This window comes from Coffea arabica, chromosome 3c (genome assembly GCF_036785885.1).
Source record: "Coffea arabica cultivar ET-39 chromosome 3c, Coffea Arabica ET-39 HiFi, whole genome shotgun sequence".
Lineage (NCBI taxonomy): Eukaryota > Viridiplantae > Streptophyta > Magnoliopsida > Gentianales > Rubiaceae > Coffea > Coffea arabica.
Window position 1 is genome coordinate 6,918,686 of NC_092314.1, and position 18,713 is coordinate 6,937,398.

At 37.0% G+C, this 18,713-nt stretch overlaps 4 protein-coding genes and 1 pseudogene across 5 annotated transcripts; 2 read left to right on the forward strand and 3 right to left on the reverse strand.

The window, feature by feature from the left end:
• Positions 1-4,187: 4,187 nt before the first annotated feature.
• LOC113734530 (protein LATERAL BRANCHING OXIDOREDUCTASE 1) lies at positions 4,188-6,130 on the reverse strand. The gene is made up of 4 exons (XM_027261118.2): positions 6,044-6,130; positions 5,349-5,950; positions 4,682-5,009; positions 4,188-4,596 (listed from the first exon to the last, which is right to left on the reverse strand). The coding sequence occupies exons 1-4, from the start codon at positions 6,113-6,115 to the stop codon at positions 4,336-4,338; spliced, it is 1,263 nt and encodes a 420-aa protein (XP_027116919.2). The 5' UTR covers positions 6,116-6,130; the 3' UTR covers positions 4,188-4,335.
• Positions 6,131-8,480: 2,350 nt separating this feature from the next.
• On the forward strand, positions 8,481-9,716 carry LOC113734430 (F-box/kelch-repeat protein At3g06240-like). Its single transcript, XM_027260975.2, has one exon. The coding sequence runs from the start codon at positions 8,481-8,483 to the stop codon at positions 9,714-9,716; it is 1,236 nt and encodes a 411-aa protein (XP_027116776.1).
• Positions 9,717-10,384: 668 nt separating this feature from the next.
• On the forward strand, positions 10,385-10,473 carry LOC113736164 (U6 spliceosomal RNA; annotated as a pseudogene).
• A 1,028-nt stretch (positions 10,474-11,501) lies between these two features.
• On the reverse strand, positions 11,502-15,262 carry LOC113734431 (F-box/kelch-repeat protein At3g06240-like). Its single transcript, XM_027260976.2, has one exon. It carries the CDS (start codon positions 12,864-12,866, stop codon positions 11,757-11,759), a length of 1,110 nt encoding a protein of 369 aa, XP_027116777.1. The 5' UTR covers positions 12,867-15,262; the 3' UTR covers positions 11,502-11,756.
• Positions 15,263-15,370: 108 nt separating this feature from the next.
• On the reverse strand, positions 15,371-18,196 carry LOC113734914 (F-box/kelch-repeat protein At3g23880-like). 2 transcript variants are annotated; one of them, XM_072082118.1, is made up of 2 exons: positions 16,821-18,196; positions 15,371-15,620 (listed from the first exon to the last, which is right to left on the reverse strand). In XM_072082118.1, the coding sequence occupies exon 1, from the start codon at positions 17,942-17,944 to the stop codon at positions 16,835-16,837; it is 1,110 nt and encodes a 369-aa protein (XP_071938219.1). In that variant the 5' UTR covers positions 17,945-18,196; the 3' UTR covers positions 15,371-15,620; positions 16,821-16,834. The 2 variants fall into 2 exon arrangements, with proteins under 2 accessions (XP_071938219.1, XP_071938220.1); XM_072082119.1 differs by lacking the exon at positions 15,371-15,620 and adding an exon at positions 16,589-16,719.
• Between the last annotated feature and the right edge of the window lie 517 nt (positions 18,197-18,713).

Below are 18,713 nucleotides of genomic sequence, written 5' to 3' on the forward strand. Positions count from 1 at the left end.
TATATCGGATTAAACAAACTCTTCGAGAACAGGGTGAATCAAGTAACCCATTACACACCTAAAATCCCTGCTCGAAGTACTAGAATTGATTATTGACTGCTTCAGGTGGTAGTTAGGTTTTATTTATTATTATTACACAAGTTTGATACCTGTCACAAATTTCACACGTATAACTCCAACTTTTGATTACTCACCGTCTTCGCCTTCACCAATGAGAGTAGATTAAACTTGTACTTCACATATAATATTCTTGTTAATTCTGCCTTGTCAAAGAATTCCTCCATATGGACCCATTCACTAATGAAAACCACCATAGCTTCTCACATGATAATTGTTCACACAATTTCCAAAAAAACATCAAATCATATCTTTCTTTTTGCCAATTATTTGCAATTCCACAACTCTTCAGAAGGAAAAAAGAAAATAATTAGTTTTGTTTTTCTTGTCCTACAGCCTAAAGCAGCCTATGCTCCCTATCGAACATCATAATAAGCATCAATGTACCAAGAACATTGCATAAAACCCAAAACATGTTTTGACAGTCCATGGAAACAAAAAAAAAAAGAAACAAAAGAAAGAATGATAAAAATGGTTCAATATTATAAATAACTAAAGTTATGTTTGAGTTAGTTCTTAGAATCCTTTATTAATAAATTCATTTTTTTTTTTTTACATTTCTACATAATACTCTTGGGCTTTTAAATTTTTGCCATATGCTTTTGATAGTAAAAGCTAAAAATTATTAAGAACACCGGACTGTTAATTCAGCTGCTATAAAATAGACGTGTACACCTAAAAGAAATATAAGTACACACATAATGATAGTTCCCAAAAGCATGGAGAAAGCTACGCCCCACAACTAATAGGAAAATTCTATGGTCCATTTAAGTGCCATTCTCTTTACTTGTATCCCTCTGGGGATAATAATTTAAATTTTTAATTTTTAATTTTAATGATGTTTAATTTAAGATTCAATAACACTTCTTTCACCATTCCACAATGAATTTCATTTGTACATTCCCTCTACTTGTATCTGACTTGAGATAATAAATTTAAATTTTAAATATTTAAGAATGTTTAATCTAAAGGTTAATAACACTTCTTTTACTATCTAACGATAAATTTCACTTTTGAGTATGATACCCAAAAGAGACTGCAAAATCTTCCCAATTAATAACTAGCTAATGCTAGCCAAACTTATTATTACTGTCAATGTAGGGATAAGAAGATTCTAGTATCCGTTGAACGGTGCATTATACATGTTAACGTAATAGATGTAGATACTAAAACAATAAATGTTGACATTTCATTGAAGTAGAATTCATCTTGACAGGTGTCGAACCTGTGCAATAATAATAAATAAAACCTAACTACCACCTGAAGCAGTCAATAATCAATTCTAGTACTGGAGCAGGGACTCTAGGTGTGCAATGGGTTATTTGATTCATTCTGTTCTCGAAGAGTTTGTTTAATTCGATATACTTGAATTAATTATTTAACTGAATTCACTAACTAGTAGACAGTGGCAAGCAGGGTCGTCTCTTCAAGGACTAGCAAGAAATTTGTTTCTTTTCAAGTCAAGACAAATAGGGGGTTTTAGAATTAAATGCCAACTAAATAAATTAAATGCAGAAATAATTAATTAAAAAAATAATTAGGAGAGCTCTAGCCAAGGATACACTTTAGAAATGGTTCATGCACTGATCATCGATTCACAGATAATTCCAACATTCATTGATAGATTAGTTATAATTGTCATGCACGCGATAAACAACCAACCTCTCCTTAATTTCTTGATAGTTAAGGTACGACCGTTAACTATTTTTTTAACCTAGAAACAACCCTAGGTACGACCGTAGAATTTAATTTCTAGATTGCATTAATAATTAGAAAGGTTCAACCCTAACTAATAAACACGCTACGAGGGTTTATTTAAGTTAGATCATATGTTCCCCTGACATAAATCCAATTACGCCAGTTGCTACTAAGATAGAGATAACGAACAATTATGGATTCAATTATCCCTATTTAGCAAAATAGCCTATATGAATAATTAATTATTACGCACTAACCAATCATACACAAGGCTATAGCAATTAAAAGCAGGGAACATATAAATATTAATAGATGAAAAAAATAATTAAAAACGGTTTAGATCTCACAGTAATTATTGAACCAATTCGTCGGTTGTCCCACGACTAAATTTAGGGGTTTAGTTCCCCATATTTAGAAAACAAGCCGCGCATGTGGAGTTGGGAGAAGTTTTCAAATCAATTCTCCCGATTTCAGTCAAAAACAGGAGAGAAACGCAAGACATTTGATTGCTTCCAATTGTTCTCCAAAGCATACGAATAAGATGGTCTGATCACTGATGTTATCTTCCAATTGCGGTCAAAATCGAGTGAAAAAGCAAAGCCAAAGGTCCACAATGGCGGCTGGCTTCCTAATTGCTCACAAACATACGAGAAAGGCTTTTGCTTGATTTCTCAATTCGATCAATACAATTGGAAAAGCAATTTGCCAAGTCAACAATTGGGGCTTGTGTCCCCTGATTCTTTTACAGAGCTACGGGCCACCCCATTCAAAAGCTACAAAGAACGAAAAGAAACCTAAGCCAGACGAAGAAACCTAAGCCATTGGGGCTTGTTGTTTTGGTATTCAAAAATAAAAACAAGACTCCCTAAAGTGAAATAAAATAAAGTCTATTATAATTTAGTTTCGTCAACTTCTCAAACGGACTCCACTGCTTGAAATGCTCCCGTACAATGAATCTTCTGAATTTCGATTTTAAGCATTTTTTAGCATCAAATCTTGCAATTGGTACTGAAGAAGCGCTGAACTTCCCCGGATCGAGCTGACCCGACTAACTCGGCGTGCTGATGGAAGAACTGGTTCTAAGCCTGCAAAACAGATGAGAATGAACTAGCAATGGGGGGCCCGAGGATTGTCCCCGAGGGCACTCCGACGGTCAAGTTAATTTTCCGGTGAGTCCAGTTCACGAGAGTAAGCAGTCGAGAGCCGTTTGCCAATAGTGAGCGTACCTCTTTTTCCCACGGTGTGAGTTACCTTTCATACCTGCTGAGGGAGTCCGGCCTCCGTACGTTCCGAGACCTGTCCAGAATAGTCCATATCCCGCACTCAGGGGGATTCCCCCCAACCTCTGCGGGATGGCCTCCCAGGTTTTCCTGGAGCCCTAACATCAGCGCGGCCCAGGATGGCTGGCAGGGGCCTGGGGCCGAGGCCCAGCTTCGGCCCTACCTGGGCTGCCACGTGTCTAGACCCAGGACAGGGCCTCTGCAGGTACCAAAATCATATCTGAGAAAAATTCACCAAATTAATAAAATATTTAACCAAATAATTATACAATAATGCCCAAAATATTCTACTAAAAAGCACCTTATCACATCTCTAGGGAGTAGATTAGTCTTATTATATTTTAGGATAGTTGGGGAACATGCACACAAGCCTGTACGTGGAACAGTATCGGCCCTTAGCATAGGCTGTAGAGGAGATTTTCGTGCATGACCATGTTTCAAATGTCTTTTCAAAGTAATGTGACAGAAAAAGTTGTATTTTTATTTTATTTTATTTTGTTGTTTCTTGAACAGACCTGTTGCATTGGGTGAGAGCTGAAAATAGACTTGCTTCTTAAGGTTCCATAGCACGAGTTGAAAAATGTAATTTGATAAAGGATGCAGAGCAAACTTTGCAATCAATTCCATGTCACAGAATCTCATTTATCATGGCCTCACTGATCATCACTTTGCAATGACACAAAGGATCTCACAGTCAAATTTGATAATCACCAACTTACAGCATCTGTTCTCTGAAGCCACCTCTATTCACTTTTTCTTGGCTGATTTCCATTTCTACCAGGTTAAAAATATATGTATTGGTACTTGGTAGTCCACTATCTCAGGTAGACGCTGTAATATCTTGGTGATGGATCAGATAGATTGACAATGCCCTTAAACTTTACTCTGCAAATATATTTGCATCCTAGAAGTCCTCTTGGTGGCTTTGTTTGGATTGCATTTTTCTGGATTTTTTTTTTTTTTAGAAAAATTACTGTAATGATTTAATACATTTGAGGTAAAAAGGTGATGGGAAAATGTGTTTACGGAAAACGTAGCAATTTTTCTTTAGAAAATTGCTTTCCAAACAAAGCTATTAATAGAACAGGGCCCTTCAAATATCATAGCATAGCAAAGCTAGCTATGATCCTTTGTTCTCTTCTTATTACATATTTCCTTATTTACTTACAACCTTCCAGTGGCAAGCCCAAAAGCTGAAAGCAACATATACTTGCAAAAGGTAAAGCAACTTCCAGCATCATCAGTTAATCCTGAAATGATAAATTTGCAGATTCTCGACTTCAAGTTTCTTGAAATTACTGCGCCTTCTGGATGAGAAGAACTTCCCCCAGTTATACGCCTTATACTTGGGAGGAGGATTTTGCTCATTGATCAGCTCCTCCAGAGGTTCAACCCAAGTATAATATGCTGGATTGAAGAAAAGTGGAATCGAAAACCTTTCCTTCTCAGAATTCACCATCACCCTGTGCTCTACACTCTCATATTTGTCATTGCTCCATACCTGCCAGATTTTTACACATAATCAGGTTTACTTATGGTTCATTTGCCTCTAAAGAAATCCCTCGAACCATGATATTTGTGGTCACCTGGACAATGTCGCCGACGTTGATGATATAGGCATCGGGAGTTGGTTTGACAAGAATCCATTCTCCATCTGTTTTCCTCCTGACTTCAAGTCCCCCAACATCATCTTGAGCCAGAATTGTCAAGGCACCACCATCCTTGTGCCTACCAACACCTAGTGCTAAGTCTGGGGTGGGACAGGGTGGATAGTGATTGAGCCTAATTCTGCTGGTGTGATCCTTAAAGAAGCCATTCAACCTAGTCTTTGGCAGCCCCAAACTCAGAGCTATTAGCTCCAATAACTTGAATGCCAGTTTCAGTATTTCTTCAGCATATAATTCATATGCCTCCCTGAAAAAGGAAGGAAAAAAAAAACCAAAAAACTTTATCTAACAATATGTACAGCACAAGGGACCTTTTCTTATTAAAACACCCTAGGTAATATAGGTCACTTGCAAGTCTAATTTTCCTTCCCATTCTGCTACTCCATCTTTGCAAGTACCCTTCTTTTTCTCCTTAAAATTATGCACAAACTACGATATTAGATATTCTATAAGCATATATACTTGTTAAGAACACTACTACTTTTGACATCACAGATTAGATCAAGCCAGAATCGCTAGTAAACGTACAAGAAATTTGTCATCATGAATGCAAGCTGCACAAGAATGCAAAATTGTTCGTGCATACCTTAGTTCTGGAAAATATTGAGGCCATTGATTAGTCAATTGCCTGAGCTCCTTATCATCAGGTTGATGGGAAGCAGGAACAAAAGTGGGATCATCCACACTGATATCAAAGACCTCTTTCCAGTCTCTAACATTCTTAGTAAGCTCTGTATCATAATATCCAAAGGGATTCACTTCATCTCTCTTAACCTTGAGCTTCTCCTCTTTAGGCAAGGCAAAGAATTTTCTTGATGCCAAAAAGAATTTTTCGCGATATTCAGATTGAACCCCATGATTGATAACTTGGAAGAAACCCCATTTTTGGGATGCATCAGCTATCTCAGAAACCAGGCGAGCCAAATTATCATCAGAAACAGAGCTGTCTGGAGAGTTCAGAACAGAAAGATCAATTAATGGGATGCCTTCAACTTCGGTTCTTATGATTTTAGGCCTATGTTCAAGATCTTGGATGAAAACTGGGTGTATTGCTACTTCTCCCATGGATGAAATTTGGTAAAATTGGTGACTTATGCCTGTGCTAGGTAGCTCTATTGTATTTTGACTCCAATGATTTATAATACATTGAACCTGGACCGACTTTGTTACCATCAATGAACCTGGCAACTACGTGGATGAACAAACAGGTTTGAATTTTATACTGCAAGATTTGGTAATTAGTGCAATGGAGAGAATTGACAAATATTGAAACAAACAAACCTTGGAATCATCATCGGATCTTTTTAAGGTGCAAATGATTGAGGACTTTTGCATAAGTATGCTCATATCCATATAAATTTAACAAAAGAGAAGCACCTTGAAACAAAAATTTAACAAGAGTGCGCCTACAAAAATCAATTAAAAATCACGGCATTATTAAGTATAGGTACAAATATAGAAATCCCTAAAATCTTGATTCATTATTAATTCTCAAAACTTTCACACCAAATTGAAATGAAGGTGACCCTTGCCAGCACTCTCAGTACGAGGAATTCCAAGCTAAGAGTCAGATTTTACATCATCGTACGACCTAAACCTAAGAGTCAGATTTCCTTTTTTTTTTTTTTAACAGCAACGATAATACCTCTATAATTTAACCTGTCCTAATCTAGATGGCAGGGTCAGAATTTTGTTACATCATTCAATTATTTAAATTTATAAAATCATCTAAAAACTAATATTTCTTTTGTACAGATCCAACGATGAATTGATACTCATTAGGATGATACCAGAAAATACAGTAGAACTCACCTATGATAAGATAAGTACCATCCCACATCACACCTTGGCATATGCCCTATAAAAACAGGCTCCACATGTAATCAGCTATAGTTGCAATTCAGATTACATGCTCAGATCTTCTTAATTTGGTCTCTCTGCCTCTAATAAATCTGCCAAATGTACAATATTATGGTCCACAGATTAACGTTTGTAAACTACAATATAAGTGCTCAATTTGAGTTGCTTCATGGTTATGCTTTCCTGACATTCGTTCTTTCCCCTTTTTTTGTCATTCATCCGGTGAAACTCTTATGTTGTAATGTTTTTTCACCCCTAGTGTAAAAAGATTTGAAAAAAAAAAAAATGAGAGAAAGGGTTTAGAAGTTTGAAATACAGAATAGGTAGACTTGCTTGTCATCCCCGTCTTACTTTTCTTAGGCTGGCAAAGAATTTGGATCCTGCTTTCAGTTCCAAAAAAAGCATGATCTCAGATATATCTGATGCCCGTCTTAACAATTCTCCAGTGTTCTTAGGTTTTGCATATATCTCATGCTTTGGATTTCTTCCTGAATAATTGGAAACTTGTTCAAAAGTTGAGCTGTTAGAGAACAAAGGTTGCTATTGAAGCATGGCCCATTCCTCAGGTACCCAAATGTGGGAAAAGAAGAATATAGAAGATCTCGTAGCCTAGTAGTTTCTACGACTTTGGTTACGTTTTATCTTTGCTTTTACTCTGATGTGATTTTCTGAAATTAAAGAATTTGGAGGACGTGCATGATTTCAAATATATTGGATACTTTGCTATTAGATGCAGATTGAGTTGAATCCAAGAGAAAAATGAGTTAAAAAGTTTTGCACATTTAGTTATCACATCTGTATTGCTTTTCTGATCTACCTTGAAATGGTGGACGTATTGTTATTGAACAAGTACGTAAGCATCAACATAATAGATATTTCTGCAGTATAATCAGAAAGTTGATTTCCAGCCAAATGAAACTGTTGTGTTTGCTTGACTTTGTAAATATAGACTAAAATAAATTCTGGTTTTCTGTCACTTGTTCCTTGTTTTCTTCTTCCTAGAAACTTTAGTTGGCACCTGGGGTTTTTTTTTTGTACAAATCTGAGGCTTCACAAGTTTCATTTTATTCCATTTCACGGTTAAATAGTCATTCAATTTAATTTTTGTTACATCGAAGGCACTTGTGAGTAGGGATGATATTGAACCAAATAATTCGACTCGAACTCATTTTGATCGAGTTTAATCTTGAGTTCGAGCTACTTATTTGAGCTCACGAGTCAAGGTTGAGTTTCAATATTTTGTACTCGAAAGCTCGACAAGCCTAATCGAATTTTTATAATATATATATATATTTAATGTTTTTATATTTATTATTGTGAAATATCAATAATATCTTTTATTTAAATTATATATAAAATATTAATTTGTAATACGTGAGTTTAATTAGAGTCAAATAGGTTCAGTTAAACTCAAATAGGCTCGATTGAATTTAATTTAACTCAACTAGATTTAATTAAACTCAAATTCGAGTTTGAGATTGAGTAAGATAATCGGAAGTTGAGTTCGAACTTGAGTTTGACTTCCAAAAGTTTGACGAGTTCGAACTCAATTATCTTATCTCGAGCAGTACAGCTCGATTCGACTCAAATTTATCTCCAATTGTGGGGCCCGTCCGCTAGTGCTGAACCATTGGTGTCCTTACACTCATCTGTCATCCTTGTCTTATCCACTATGTCTGTATGTTAGGTTACAACAGTTGAACAAGAATAAGAAGAAGAAGACCCAAAAAAAGAAAAAAGCATCCAACTCTATTGCCATTTATTTCTTTTTCTTTCTGACCCTTGATGAGCTCTCGGTATCACCGGGTGGCCTAAAGTTACCACTAAATTTCGTGCACAGCTCAGAAGCAAACCTCTCATGGACAGAACAAGTGGAACTACTGGTGGCCGATCAACAAAAATTGAACACACCCCACATCAAGATTTCCCGTCAGCTCCCACCCAAGATTTAGCAATCCCTTCGGCCTCACTGCCAATCCTTCCGGATGAAGTCATAAATGCAATCCTATTAAGACTCCCGGTGAAGTCCCTCGTGAGATTCAAATGCGTTTCGAGATCATGGCTGTCCTTAATATCAAGCCCAGAATTCATCAAAGCCCATCTCAAATTCAATACTTCCAGAGACAGCCAAAGGATTCTCATCAAGGGGTATGTTGACGTTGATGATTGCGTAAAACAATGTTCTCTCAACTGCTTAATGTGTGATGAAATATCTACTGATGTTGTCATGTTTGATAATCTCAACTGGGAAGTCCCCTCTCGGACCATCGTAATAGTTGGTAGTTATAATGGGTTGGTTTGCATTGATGCTAATGTAAGTGGTTTATTTCTGTGGAACCCATCTACTGGAAAATCCAAGGAATTGCCTGATTTAGACGTTGAAGTACCGGAATATTCTGACCAATATTACATTATTTTCGGCTTTGGTTATGATGAGGTCAATGATGACTATAAAGTAGTTGAGATTATCTGCACTTTTGACGATTGTGCTGTGCTATCTTCTGGGCGGCGAGACGTTAACGTTTACAGCATGAGAAATGAATCTTGGAAGAGCCTTGGGAATTTTCAGGGCGGTTATATTGCTCAAGAGCAGTGTGGTATAGTTCTGAATGGGAATCTCCATTGGCCCTTAAAAAAAGAAGATTATCTGTCCATTTGTTGTGTTGATTTACCATCAGAAACATATAGAGAGATGGGGCTACCAAATTTTGACGATTATAATGACTCAGATTTAGATATTTTCCAAGGGAGTCTATGTATGCTTTGTAGGCATGGTAATGAATACACTCACACTGACGTGTGGATTATGAAGGAATATGGGATTAGAGAATCTTGGATGAAAGTGCTTAGCATCCCCCACCATGAATCCTGGGCGTATCCCAGTTATAAACTACTGTGCACATCAGAAGATGAGAAAATTTTGCTTATAAATGGGCCAGATTTGGTATTGTACAATGCAAAAGATGGTTCTTTTAGGAGTTATAAGGTTGGATTGAGTAGTTCATCTGCGGATCTCCAGTTCACATTGTCTGATGCCTGCGTTTATGTAGAAAGCCTGGTTTCACTGAATCAGGAGCAACAAGTACAGCACTAAAGATAGTAAATTCTCATCATGCTCTCTAAAGTTTAGTAAAATTCTTTTGTCATCCTTTCTGCAGTGAATCAAGGCCCCCCTTTTTTTTTTGTCCTAAGACTGCTCAATTTTCCATTTTGTGCTTCTAATTATGTTGAGTAGTTAGAATAACTTTGCATTGAGATTTCTCCGTTCCATTCCAATCCAATTATTGATGAATTTGGGCTTGTTACTTTGATGTTACATAATGTTAAGAACTTGAAACTTAATGTTTTCCACAGCAAGATAGGGCGACCATTTTATTCCAGAGTGTTGTTCTTGAGTTCAGCAATTATGCCTCAACATTTACAATGAAGATCAGTGATTTTCATTTCTGACCAAATTTGAGATAATTTGTTGTCACTTTTCATCGGTCGATATGAAATAAAACCTTGGTTTCTTTTGCTTGTTTTCATCTTAATAGAAACTTAAGCTGCCACCTTGGATCTGTTTGATAGCCTCTCCTTGCTCGTAATGCTTAGTAAGGCAGAAACCTAAGAACTTCGAAGAGCCATAGAATAACTTGACGATTATCGTAACAGAACATCCGTTATAGTATATCAGAACTGTGCTCTAATATAGTTTCTTATGATGTCAAAGAAATGATCAAATTCTACTTAGTATTTTGTTATAGATTTGACTAGATACAGGTCCCTTCGGGGACATCCGATAAAATTGGAACGATACAGAGAAGATTAGCATGGCCCCTGCGCAAGGATGATACAGCTTCATGGTTTCTGCAAGCATAAGCTGCTTCTGAAGTGTTCAATGATTCTCTGAACTGATCCATGAGATGCTTATAAACCTCAAAAAACTGGTTTCTCCGATGCATCAACTCTATGACCAATGATTTAATTCTCTTTGCTTCGTAATTGTGTTCACAAATTTTCACTTCAGTTAGGTAGGCAGATCCTCTTTATATGCTTCTTTGTGGATCCTGCTTTGCATTCTGCAGCACTTATAGTTCTCCCTTATAAGCAGTTAACTCTGACAAGCAAAACACACTAAACTTTATGATGGAAAATCAATGGGAATTGAAGTAAACAAACATATTCCAATCATATAAATTGCCCATGATTAGATCATTGAAACTCTACACAGGCTTCGACTAAAATCCTTCCTGAGATTCACTTGTCTTGTGGAATCATTACTTCGGTTAGCCTCTAGCCCAATATTAATTCGCGACAACCCCTTATCTCTCACCCATAATTCGCCAAAAGCCTCTCTCAATAAATCCACTAACAAGAAGGAATACAAGCGCGATAGGCTCATTGTACAATCTTCATCTCATTCTCATTACGCAAGCACCATTGGCTCTGTTCAGACAAGCAACCAGAATCAAGCTTAATGAGAAAGAAGCACGAAGAAACAGATTGACACCTTGTATCTATATGTATGCAGAGTAAGGAGGCATATTGATGACCATTTTAGGTGGATCTGAATGTCAAGAGGTAATTAACTACCTGGGAGTCTTGGACCTAGAAGATGATCTCAAGTGTTGATACAATGAAGGAAATATATAGATATTACAGATAATGATTATTGTGGTTCAAGTAGAAGTGGATTCAGAACTTGTTAAGCACCTTATGACCATCATTTGGCAGCACATTTGGTGGTTTATCAGGAGTGAGTTCTCATCGTATTTGCTGCGAGTTATCAGCAATTAGAATCCAGTTTAGTTATGAGTTTGCAATTCTGAGGGATATCAGCTAAAAGAGGTACGTTTCTCAACTTGAAACTGAAAAAGCATTGAAGAAAATGTGCAAATAGGTAAAACGCCAATAAGACTGAGAAGAGCATCAAAGAAAATAGGTTATCATACAGATTCAAGAAAAAGCACTGTTGTACACCAAAAATCATAGCATCTTCTGATCTGTGCCATTTAGCGGCTAGGACTTTTGTGAGGTTGCCTAGTCCATCATTGGGGGAGTCTTCCGCAAACTAGAATATTTCAAAGCAATGTCTAACAGAAGTAATATTCTAGGTTGGAAAAGGTTATCCTTGAACAATTTCACCTTTCTTTCACTGTGCACAAGTTTTGTGCCCAACCTCATCAATGTGAGGGGATACCAAGCTCTCAATGTAGACAGCAGCTGCTCCTGGATAGTTAGCACCTTGCATTTGCAGATCCCGGTTTGTAAAAATATCATCTTTCCCATTGTAGAGCATCAAAGAGTAATCATGCTTCAATAAGATCTCCCCAGCTTCTGAGACAAACAATGGTGAAGCACGACCATTGAAATTCACAGAGTAAGGGATACAAGCCAACTTAGTCCAAGATTCCTTCAGCCCATATTCCTTCATCACCCATACATCGAATTTCACTTCATAGTGGTTGTAAAAGACACAAAGATTTCCTTCTAAAACCCCGGGCATAAAAGCAACATTGCCCTTTTCATAGTTAGGCTGCAATATCTCTCCATAGGTCTCTGTTGCCAGATTCAGAGAAACAATTCGCCAAGAGGAAATAGAACCATCCTCAGAAACCACTAGCCAATGAAGAGCTCCGTTAACAAACACACCTGAACAAGAAGAAATGAATCCACCTTCATAGCCTTGAATATTTCTCCAAGAGTTGGTCCTTAAACTGTAGACATTGACTATAGTCTGGCAATTCATCCCATAGGGGCAAGAATAGCCTATTGCTACTACTTTATAATCATCATGTACTTCATCATAACCAAAACCATATGTCATATGCTTAAATTTACCCACATCAATGCCTGAATTCGGTAAAACATTGGATTTTCTTGTGGATGGATTGAACAAAATGAGATCATGAGACCCTTCAGATAAACAAACCAGCCCATTGCAACATCCCACAAAGGATAATCTAGGATATTTACTTTGCAAGGGGAGTTGAACCTTTTCAGCACTAACAGGAGATCTTTGATACAAAACAGAATAAAGAGAACAGGTGTAAAGCTCAGTAGGAGCATCAATGGGAGCTAAAAGAAGGCCATGACGGGCATGATTGTTGACTTTTGTTGATATTGTGAGATGGGATTTGATGAAATGAGGACTTGCGATTAAACAAAGCCATGATTTTGAAACACACCTGAATCTCAAAATGGACTTGACTGGTAACCTTGTGAGTATGTCAACTATGAGTTCTTGGGGAAGATCTGGCATTGTCCTTGGATCTTCTTGCAGAATATTAATATTCTGGCCTTTGATGGGCTTGCATATCAGTTAGCTGAAAGCAGATTCTTGATCCAATGCTGCTTTAATCTCTAATATTCGTCCAACAGTAGGAGATGAATCCAAAGCCAATCAAGTGGTTGTTTCATACAAGAAGAATCTGGGAACAAGACTGTAGAGCCCGTTGGCCTTTCTCGAATCAACCTAGTCATTTTTTAAATGCATTTTTCACTTGCACTTTGGAAGAGATGAGCTACGAAATTTATATCCATTCTTGGGACATTTGTATGATACTATCAAAACTGTGTCGGCATCTGTCTCCGTCTGGCAACTTGTACTCGAGCAAATTATTTATTGCAAGTGCTCCTGTTTGACTTCGTCAAGTTATGCTATTATCCTCAATTATCCTAGTGCGATTTAATACCGTAATCGATGACCTTAATTATTTCCATCCCTTTGCTCTACTGGGCACCTACTTTCACCAAGAAAGTCAATGTTCAGTGTTCTTTCACGCAAAGGATCTATTTTCAGCTTTCACTCTCCTCTCGCTCTGGTTGATTCTTCTAATCTGTTAAGGCTGACTTTCAAGCAATTTGCCAATTTGACTTATCACCCACTATGTACTTGGCAATCACCAATAATGCTGCAGATTCGACGACCCCAAGTGCTTCCAGTGGTCTGCATTTCATTTCTAAAGGAGATCAGACAAAGCATTGATCCGCCGAAGAGTCGAGGCAAAATCTTGAGCAACCCCTTCTTTAGAAAGTATCAATAGCGTCTTAATAAAAACAGGAACTTCTAAGCCAAGAACTTTTTTGTACGAGTCTTGCAAATCTGATCAAACTATCTTGAGTATTGAAATCTGAGGCTGCTATGCAGAATCCTCGAACCATCATTAGCTTGCAAACTTTTCCTTGGAAGTCGTATCTAGTGTTAGTCCAAAATTCCTTCACAATTCACACACCATAAAAACTTCAGTATTCATGCATCCCTGTGACCTGCCTTACACTTGGTTCACAAACAGAAGCACGGTAACGGAGTACAGAATGGTAATCTCAATTTCACATTCATTAAAATAACAAATTTGAGTAGGGACTTTCTCCTTCTTATGGATTTGGTCAGATCAAAGTAGCACCCTTCTGTTGAATATCATATCTTCAACTAGCGATATGGCAAAATTTCACTACTTCTTAAAGTTTCGTTCATACGAGAGAGGGTTAGACCAGTCTCAATGTACAAGCCATGCTTTCAAATCATTTTAAAGCACTTATTGTGTTGCTTTGACATTTTTCCCCCCCTATCTGACTAGCCATTGAGTGGGTGATACAATAATTAATCAAATCTTTGAGATTTTTAGATCTAATTAGACCTCATTTTAGATTTTTGCTTATTCTTATGATTGATAAAATTTCGGGTAAATTACTTATAATCTCCCTATGATTTTACATAATGTCAGATGATTTCCTTAAGATTTCAAAATAACCATATAACCTTCCTATGATTTTATGTAAAGTGAAAAATGGACGAAATACGCAATCAATTATGACATTTATATCAAACACATTCTAAAAAAGTGTGTGATAAAATCTTGATCTCCATATAATTCCCTTATGGCTTGTATAAATATTCACTTTACCTCCTATAATTTTTGTGTTTATCTACGTAATCCCCTTATACTTTTTTATCGAAGGTAGTTAAACTCTCAATTAATTTAGCATATAAGTATAGACACTATTTGTATTTCAATTAAAGGCGTTACATAGGTTATCTTACGTCAAGTTTCCACTTTACACAAAATCATAGCGGATGAAGTCGATATTTTGAAATGTTAGAGCGGTCATATAGCAATAGATGAAATCACAAGGGAATTATATGTAATTTATCCCAAAAAATTTATGATTGACTGTAACTTTGTTAGGCTAGTGGTGCAGCAGTGGGGTGTCAAGCCTACGCAAGAGTAGAAACAATCAGACAAGACTTTCATTGTTTCTTTGAAGTATTGATTAAAAATCTACTGCAGACTTCATGTGAAAGTCGTCACAAAGACTCACAATGTCAAATTATGATAGAAGAAGATGTTACAGACAATGCCCATCATTTCGTAATGTGATATTTTTAACAGTTTAAACTAAGACTTGTCCATATCATGACCATGGTGACAATACAAGATCAACTAGGATATCAAGGTTAACATCCTTACATCTTTTTTCTCAAATTTCATAAATAAGAAGTCTTAATCAACCATACTTATTTTCTTCCCTTTCAATCCTGCAGATATTGAAGTGCAATATCTAATTGTACTAATAATTAAGCTTTAGACAAGATTTATAGACACTTTTAGCAGCAAATTATATCCAGAAGCAGAACACTTCTTGCTTTCCAACCCCATCCCCCCAAGAATTCCATGAGGAAAACGTAAAACTACTGCAAAAACTCAGACGTTATCTTTTCGAGTACTCTTTAAAATTATCAGATATAAATAAGCATAATCTAGATTTTCCACATTAAATTTCTATGATTGAACTGCAAGTTATTGCAGAAAGGAATAAAACAAAGAGGTTGGATGCAGTCCTCACACGAGAAGAAAATTTGTTGATCCATCCTTGTACATATGAGATGTGTCAACTACTATATTACCAACTGCTACTAAATCTTTCTCACCAGAATACTGAATAGTAATGCCTTCTACAAGGCTTTCGATCAAGGGTCTGACAAGTATGTCTTGGAAATCACGAAATGAAACAGCTGCATCAAACAAAATCAAGACAATCTGTCAAATAAATCAATTCTCTTCAATTTTCGCACCAAACTATGTGTTTTGCATATTAGAAATGAGCCTGTTCTACTACACATTTGTTTAGATAAAGTGCCCTTGTGAATTAGGTGGAGGATAGGATCAAATTTCAAAACAAAATGGCATTAAGTGTTTGCTTCAGACAGTATTTTAGATGGCTCAAACTTTATTGGCTGATAAAAGTATGAAAGGAACGAAAGGTTTAAGGCAGCCGGCCACATTAATTGTGGGGTGGGAGGTCAAGAGTTCAAACCTTATCTTCCATCAATGTGCGCCTCTATATGAAGTTTGTTTTAAATCCATACGGATGTGCGGTGCACCCGTTTGGTCTGATGGTAATTCAATCCTCGTCAGGTTTCCTGACTCAGTTAGGCCATCCCATAGAATAGGCTCCCCTCCCCCCCCTTAGAAGTAGGCTAAACTAGATTAGATGTACTCGGTTGGGTCACCCCATAGAGTAGGCTTCCCTCCCCTCTAAGAGCAAATTAAGCTAGACTAGATATGTCGATACGCAAAAAAAAAAAAAAAAGCCCCTTGCTAAGGAAGTCGAGGAGGTTCTGCTTTAAACAGGTTTATACTGCTATTATTGTAATTTTTACATGTATTGGTTTATATACACTTACATTATGTTGTTGTACTCGTCATTTTAATTGTTTTATTTGATGCTGTGTAAAAATATAATACTACGCATAATTTATATGAGCGTATACCAAATATTGTAATTACAAATACACTAATCGAACACAGCAGCATCATATGACAACTGTACTTGCCCATGCTCCCCTAACTCCTCAAACTCAGCTTTATCTACAAAATTGCAGAAAATGCCAAGTACTGCATTTGTTACTCCCTAAACTGGAACACGACAAGGTGATCTAGATAACCGAGTGCCAAGGATAGTGGCCAAACATGAACTCCATTGAGATCAAAGGGATTGCTAGAATTGACTATTTACTAATACAGAGGCATAGGATTCTTTTAATTCTCAGAGGAATCATCTCTTAGGGCGTTAAACGTAAAGCATAAAAGTTGTTCCTACCATGTCCCTTCCTGCAGAATACAAAGTGCATGCACATTTCTTATCAAGAACGGAACAGCCAACTACATGACAAGAGAATTACAAAAGAAAAGTACGGGTGCGCGATGTTTACATTGTTTGCCTTTGTTATCCATATCGCCTTTCTTCTTTTTCTGTAGCACTTGCAGAAACCAGGCTCTCAACATAGATGGTTGCATCACGGCATCCATCCATGTTGATAGTCTTAGGATTTCCCATGGAATCATCCTGCAAACTGTACAGCCTGAAAGTAGATCCAAATTGGATTGAAACTTCATCATTCCTTGAAATGCACAGTGGCACAGGACCGCGAATTCCAAAACTTGGAAAAGTAAGAATTTTGGTCCAAGATTCCATCACTCCATACTCCTTCATCACCCACAAATCCACAGTATTGGACCTCTGATACTCATAAGTTACAGAAAGGCACCTCCCTAATACTCCAAGTACCGGAAAGGACGCTCCCTCTCCATTAGTTGGAAGCTTCAATTCTCCGTATTTAGCTTGAGCTAAATCAAAAGAAACAACAGCCCTGTCTTGCTTACCACTATAGCCTGGCCAGTGTAACTTTCTATCAACATACTTCCCCCAACTATAAAAAGGGAAACAGCCAGGAATGTCCTCAATCCTTCTCCACTTGTCACTCTTTAGGCTATAAACCTTCGTCTCAATCTTCACATGATTAAGAGCCCGTAAAATTGCCACTACGTTGTAATCATCATTGATCTCATCATATCCAAAACCGTAAATAGTATAGCAATGCTGCTTTCTTATAAAACCTGAATCTTTCAATTTGTTCGATTTTCTCGTTGATGGATTCCATATATAAATTTGTTCACAGTCTACAACAATGCAAACCAACCCATTGCAAGAACCCACAATAGAGATTGAACTAGGAGCCTTTTCAACAGGATAATCAATATTAGCTGCACGAGTAACCGGTTCTTGCAGTAAAGACTGAACAGAGCAATTCTTGAAAGCAAAACGCGGGGCAGAAGTATGTGCAATGAGGCTGAGGTGGCTGTAATCTTTGTTTTGGGATGATTTTTCGAGATGGACTCTGATGAAATGTGGTGTTGAGATCAAAGAAAGCCATGATTTCGAAACGCATCTGAATCTCAAGAGTGACTTGACAGGGAGTCTCGGGAGAATTTCAAGAACGACGAGTTCATCAGGGAGATGGGGCGGTAATTCACGTGCTGCTGGTGGCTGCTCCATTTCTTCTTCTCCTTCCTTTCTTTGATACAGGCTTTAGATTTTTAGGCCTCAGCCAACCAGCTGAGGATGGAAATTTAAAAGCGGTGTGGAATTTTTTTCTTCTGTGGCTGAGGGGAAGAGAATGCGTGTTTCTCCCAAGTTCGGTGGTTGGCCAGCTGGCGGGGCTGTATATGGAACGATGAAGACATTAAACTGCTACCGTACGGGCCAGGTCTTTTGATAGTAATTTGGAAATATACTTGTTGTTCCCGAATACGATTCTTCCATTAGAGTCTATACCCCCCATTTTGGACAGTGAAATAATTACTGTCGCCTTACTTAAAAAGTATCAACTTCAGGACTAGAATATTCTCAAATGGGGAAAACTGAAGCCTTTTAAGGGTATGTTTGGTTGGAAGGAAAATATTTTTCTTCCATGAAAGTAATTTTTCATGAAAAGCATTTCCCTTTTATCATTTTCAGGTGTTTAGTTAGCTTATTGAAAATATTTTCTTACTTCATTTTTCCGGTATTTGTTTAACTTTTGAAATATTTTCAATTTTATCTCTATCTTTACTTTCTACACATTATAACTACATACTTCTTCCCATACAAAATAAGAAAATTTATTTCATTTTTTAATTTTAAAAAATCTTGGAGAAATGTATATATGAATAAAAATATTTCCTTAAGCAATAAACAAATTGCTGGTCATTTAGTGTCAAATATCAATCACATGCAATGCTTATTGCGACATATATCTTGTTGCACTCTCACTGCTGAAAGTTTT